At 35.5% G+C, this 6,572-nt stretch overlaps 1 protein-coding gene across 1 annotated transcript; it reads left to right on the plus strand.

Annotated features, from left to right (window-relative positions):
- The first annotated feature begins 349 nt into the window (after positions 1-349).
- Positions 350-1,334, plus strand: LOC106299486 (non-specific lipid-transfer protein-like protein At2g13820). The gene is made up of 2 exons (XM_013735571.1): positions 350-738; positions 929-1,334. Exons 1-2 carry the CDS (start codon positions 387-389, stop codon positions 1,204-1,206), a joined length of 630 nt encoding a protein of 209 aa, XP_013591025.1. The 5' UTR covers positions 350-386; the 3' UTR covers positions 1,207-1,334.
- Positions 1,335-6,572: the final 5,238 nt, after the last annotated feature.

Raw genomic sequence — 6,572 nt, forward strand, 5'->3', positions numbered from 1 at the left:
TGTCAATAAAAAAATAAAAGTAAAAACTAAAAACATAAACTAGTATATATTAATACAAAATACATGAACAAAATAATACACGACATATAAAACCAAAATGTGAACAATATATTAAAATAATTATTATAAACCCAAGTCAAACAAATATAAGAATGGAAAAAATAACGGCACAAACAAGTCAAATTCTAGTAATATTCTTAAATTATTTAATATAAAAACAAAATTTTAAATAACAATAATTATTTTAAATTCGAAAAGAGAATATGCTACACCTAATAATTATATTCTTTCGTAAACTTATATATAGACGTAGAAGTTGTTGATCTCCAAGTAAAAAGGTTAAAGAAAACAAATCAAACTTAAAACAAAAGAGAAGAACAAAAAAAATGAAGCAATTACTTGTTCTATCTAATGTATTACTACTTCTATCCACATGCGATGCCGCTGCATTCATGTCGCCGTCAGAGTCACCTGTGTCCTCTCCATCTGAACCATCAAACAATGATTGTTCCACAGTAGTTTACGGCATGTTTGATTGTCTTTCCTTTTTGACAGTTGGATCAACTGATCTTAGTCCTACTAAAACATGCTGCGAAGGGGTTAAAATTGTTCTTGAATATAACTCTAGCTGTCTATGCGTTGCGTTGGAGAGTAGTCGTGCAATGGGGTTTGATTTGATTAACAATAGAGCTCTTGCAATGCCTTCTACTTGTAACATCCCCATCGATCCTCATTGTGGTATCTTATTTTTTCTTTCTTTCTCTAATGATTATGGTTCGCTTAAAAAAAAAATTGAATGATTCTCAACTATCACGACGAACAAGTTTTTCACTAGTAAACTGCACTTCTGGAATAAGATATATTGTTATTTTATTAATGATTAAATTTAAATTGTTGAAAAGATATTCTATTAATGGTATATATGCAGTATCTCCTTCGAAACCACCGACAACTACACCATCTTCCGGTTCATCCCCCTCAATATCCACAACATCACCGTCTGTTCCTTCACCTGCATGTAGCCATTCATCTGCGGCTAAACCCGGTTCATCACCAACAATTATACAATCACCACCGACACTTGCTGCTCCGTCACCTGCTATGTTTGCTCCTTCGCCATCTAAATCTGGAATGGAAAATATGTCCGTATCAAAACTCTTCCTAATCGTCATGATGATTTCTTCTTTTGTTTATCTTTTAGCGTAGTTTTTTTTATCCTTCCATTTAATTCAGTTGAAATATTATTCTGTTATTGTTTCATGGATTTGGGGAGAAATAAATTGGGGATGGTTATGGTTTTCAATTCTCGATATAGTTACCGATTTTGATTTCTTGATTTTATATCCAATAAAGTTATCTCAACTTGTAAGCCCCATCAAACTCGCAAGTTAACTTGCGAAGAGTTCGGTTCTGCACAACAAAAAAAACGACGCTTACAATTTTCTTTCCATCATCACAACAACAAAAACTTTATTTACCACAAAAATGGATTTTTATAACTATTTTATAAACAGGAGATAAATTTTAGATAATTTCATGGCTTACCACAATTTTAATGATTTTATATTTGTCTCTACTGAAAACATATATGTTTTCAACTAAATTTCAGCATATACGATCTAAAAATCTTCTAAATATCTATCAACTAAATTGTCAAATATATTTTCAAATAATTATTATTAGTCTTTTGAAAATCTTCTAAATATCTATCAACTAAATTGTCAAATATATTTTCAAATAATTACTATTAGTCTTTTACTTAGTTATTTAATTATATTTCTGAAGTAATACATTCGTAACTGTTTATAGTTGGAACTGTGCTATGTGTGTGATAAGAAAATCGGAGATTAGCTTTCTTTTTACATATTGTTATCTCTATTAGAAATTTTAAAATACAAACCATTTATAGTTTAAGTAATAGAATAGTCTTTTCAGATAAAAATGTATGTTTTTTGTGCTCAGATTATGTTTAAAGGTCGCGAGGGCAAAAAAGTTGTTCATTGCAATCAATGTCATTGGAGAATTTGAAATTTTGAACACTCATTTCAAAAAGCCAGATATTCAGGTTCAACAGACAAATGATGTTATGCAGAAGCAAGATATGAACCAAAGACAGATTGTCGACCTTATTATGGAAAAAGGAAATGAACATCATGGATTTGGAGAACTGAGGGAGCGGATGAAGCTGGTACTGTTGATCCAATCTCAGTGTCGATCAATACAATCTTTCCATGTCAGTCGACACTCCTTAAAAGCACCCATAGATCAAGCTGTTATCTTGCCCTAGATTTGAATAAAGAAATCACCTTGGAAGATTTCTTGGAGCTAGAATATGAAGTCTGAAAATTTAGATTTGAATAGAGAAATCACTATGAATGATTTCTTGGAGATAAAGGATGAAGAACAACTTCAAAATTTGGGCCATGACTCGAAATTGAAGATTGATGTCGATCGGCACCATATGGGAAAAGATCTGGATACTTCACTAAAGGCTAGCATCAATCGGTACCCACACTACAAGAAAAAAAAGCTTTTCTTAGCAGACGAATAACGCTATCTATAAATACCATAGCGGTTTTTGAAGTGTTGTATCATCGCCCGTCATAGTAGCTCAGACACATTAGATAACGGTTTTTCGCGCTGTTATCTTATTGTCATATACTATAGGGTTTGTTTGTATGCAATTAAATATTCTTTAATAGTGTATTTTTTTTGTTATTATTACACTATTGGAAAATATAAAAAGATATTTTTTAATTTTTTAATTGAATTATTAATAAACTAAAACTGGTTTACATGTAAAAAAATAAACCAAAAGTAAACAAAGCTTAAACCTAAACCTATTTGCTAACTAAACCTAATAACAAAACCATGCCGCCTTCAAGCTTCTTAACTCCGCCGCCGTCAACCACCATTTGCTGTGAAGACCAAGTCCTCGTGTCTCTTTCTTCTTTCCTTCCACGCCGGAGACGGCGACGGAATCACCACGACTCTTCCCACTCACTGTCGTTGAGCTCGTCTTCGGCTCACCACTGTTAAGATCGTCACATACACAACCGTCAAATTTGTCTCCGGCTTATTTATCCTCTCCGCCACACCTTTGTCTCAATCTTCAAGGTTCTATTCTCAGACCATACTCCACCAACTATAGACAGCAAGCTCTCCAACTAATCAAAAATTAAAGCAATTTAATCAGTTATAAACCCTATAAATCGGTTTCAGATCTATATTGATTTTTACCTTATTCTCGATGGATGAATCAGAAGCAATGGAGAAGAAACGTATTGAAGTTTCTGTGTGGATTGAAGACCTTCACGCCGCTTCTTGAGCAAAAGCTCTCTTACTCTTGGATTTCCAGATCTCGACCATGTTATCTTCTCTTCTCATTCGTCCTTCCTCGGAGTCAACCGCCATATGAAGAAGAGTAAGACTAAGAAGAGATGTGGTGGTGGTGGTTTAGAGAATAAGAAAGAGAGATGCGAGGAGACACTGAAATGAAGAAGATGAAGATGGTGATGGCGTAAGGAAAGAAGAACAAAATTGAAAGGAAAGAAGAAAATCTGAGACAGAGAAATAAATTAGAAAAAAAATGATTAATTAACTGTGGCCGTTGGATGAACATAAATCAAAGGCTGAAAGTAAAGATCTTTGTCACCCCACATTGACCAATCAGAAAACAGGTTAGTGGATCATAACTTTAGGATCCAAAAGAAGACATTCGAGATGCAGACGAAGATCGCGTGGTTCGTAGAGAACCATTAGTCCAAGTCCAAAATTTTTAATCATCATATTTTAGAATATAATATTTAGTTTTGATGTAAAATGAAATTATTTTAAAGGTCTTAAATTGAAGGTTCGAGGTATATTATAATATAAGATTTGAGTATATAAGGTTTAGAGTTTGAGTTTAAGATTCTAGGTTAAAGTTTGAATGTATATACTCAAACCCAATTTTGATAAGATTGAAAAGTTTGAAAAGTTTCTATTTAGAATTTTGATATCAAGTTTAGAGTTTAGAATAGAGGTTTGAATATAGAGTTTTAGGGTTAAAGGTTTGGGGTATTGAGATATGAGACTAATTTCTTAAAAAGAAATAATTTTCAGTTTATGTTTAATATTTGAGGTTAAACTTAAGATTTGATGTTAAAATATTAGAGTTTAAAGTATGTGTTTAGAATTTAGGGTTTAAAAACTTGTTTAGGGTTTAGATTCAAAAAGACAAACATAACGTTTTAGTTATGTTTTGCTATTAAACATACTCTATCGTAGCATTTCAAAATATACCACTCTATCGTAGCGTTTCCAAATATACAAACGCTATCTAAAACTAATGGTTATATCAACCATAGCAGAAAGGCAAAAAACACTATACTCTACTGCTATCAAAACCGTTTTTTCTTGTAGTGCCACCTTATATAGATCGAAAATCATGGTTGAACGAACTGCCAAGTTGCATGATTGAGTTAGAACCAGCTGAGGAGAGAATGGACAAGACCAAAGCCTCACACCTTGCTTTCCCCGAACATCTGAAATAATCTATCTGCACAGAAAAGGCTGATGGTTTTCACAAAAGAGTGAAAAAAATACATGACCCTCTGAAGTTAGTGATTTCATGCACAATTTCTGAAGATGAATTTCCTATTCCACCTGATAGAAGTGTGCATTTAGGTTCTGACATTGAGGTATTTGATGATCCTCTGCATGGAATAGCTCATAAGAAAGACTTGAGGTTTAAATTGATGTCGGCCGAGGCTTGAGGTATAAATGTGATGCCCACCGAGGCTTATCGGTAGCAGTTTCGAACGACACCACTTTGGTGTCTCAACACCCATGGCGTATTAAAGAACAAGGAGTGTGAAGTGTGTCGAAATATTTTTGATGGAGGCACCACCGCGAGATTAGAAAAGTCTGGAGGGGGGGGAAGAGAAAGAAGAGGAAAAAGGAGAAGAGAAAAAGGACCAAGGGAGGTCCTCAATTTTCATTGATTCCAAACTTCTCAAATGGTGCCAGAAAATACAGAGTGCGTAGTAGAGGCTTCTCACAGCCATTTGCAAAGGTTCAAGCACTCTTTATTACTGAAATGATAGACAAAGAAGAATAGTCTATGAAGGCTTTTACGACCAGTGTGATGAAGCTGAAGAAAATAGACATTTAAATTTGTGTTGGAGAAACTTTTTGTTCTCTTCTATACAACATCTGATCTCCAGATATCAAGCTAATGGCTAAAAACAAGCTTAGTGGGAGGCAACCAACTATAAGTATTTTCACATTTTAAAAGTTAAAAATGATGAATAGGTACAACACTGTAGCACTGTCGGGCAACACTGTAGCACTGTCGAGCAACACTGTAGCACTATCGAGCGATACTGTCTCGAGAACATGAGACACATGTTTTTAATATCAAAAACAAATCTCTCATGTTAATTAAAAAGGCACCTACAACTGAAGATGTTGAAGCCGGAGTTGGATCTCCTCCACCATGACGAAGTCAAGAGTTGGAAGGAGATAGAGATGTTGAACATGAGTGTGTGCCACCAAGTGGAGAGACACCTGAAATTGAGGTTGTTGAAGTTAGAGTTGTAGTTTCCCCACTGCGTTGAGGATAATAGGAGACTGTAAATGGGTCAAAAATTTGCATCCACTGTAAAGATTGTATCTTAGTATATTGAATAATGAGAATGATACACGAGAGTTTATATACAAGAGATACAGTTATTAGTTTCCTAAAACAGAGGAAGAGAGAATATATATGCAAATGATTCTCATATCTCTAACACGCCCCTCAAGATGGAGTGTCCACAGTAACTCCAATCTTGTTTCTGAGTTCCAAGAATCTTGCGCGAGATAGAGGCTTCGTGAGCGCATCCGCAAGTTGGTCCTTCGTGTTAACATGGCAGACTCGTAAAGCCCCTCTTGTTACTTGACCTCTCACAAAGTGGTAGTCTATAGCAATGTGTTTCATGCGAGAGTGGAAGACCGGGTTTGCACAGAGAAATGTCGCACCTACATTATCGCAATTAACGAGAGGAGAAGAGGGTAGCTGAATCCCAAGTTCAGTCAGTAGGTTGCAGATCCAAGAGAGTTCGGCTGCTGTGTTGGCGACAGCTCTATATTTGGCTTCAGTCGATGATCTGGCGACTCAATGCTGTTTCTTACTCATCCAAGATATCGGTGTTTTCCCAGATAGATGATATAAGCATTGGTGGAGACAGAGTCGTCGGAATCCCCAGCCCAATCTGCATCCGAGTATGCATGGAGTATCAACTTGTTCGTCGCAGAGAAGTGGATGACATGTGTGGGTGTGCCTGCCAAATATCGCAAGATCCTTTTTGCAGCTTGCCAATGTTCATCAGTCGGCATATGCATGAATTGGGATAGCTTGTTGACAGAGAAGACAATGTCTGGTCATGTGAATTGCAGGTACTGTAGACTTCCAATGAGCTGTCTATATTTTGAGGGATCAGCGAGTGGTGTTCCGGACTTGATATGAAGTTTGGGAGAAGACGCCATGGGTGTTGTAACTGGGCGAGCATTGGTCATATCATACTTGTGTAATATCCAGTATGTACTTC

Source organism: Brassica oleracea, chromosome C6 (genome assembly GCF_000695525.1).
Source record: "Brassica oleracea var. oleracea cultivar TO1000 chromosome C6, BOL, whole genome shotgun sequence".
NCBI lineage: Eukaryota > Viridiplantae > Streptophyta > Magnoliopsida > Brassicales > Brassicaceae > Brassica > Brassica oleracea.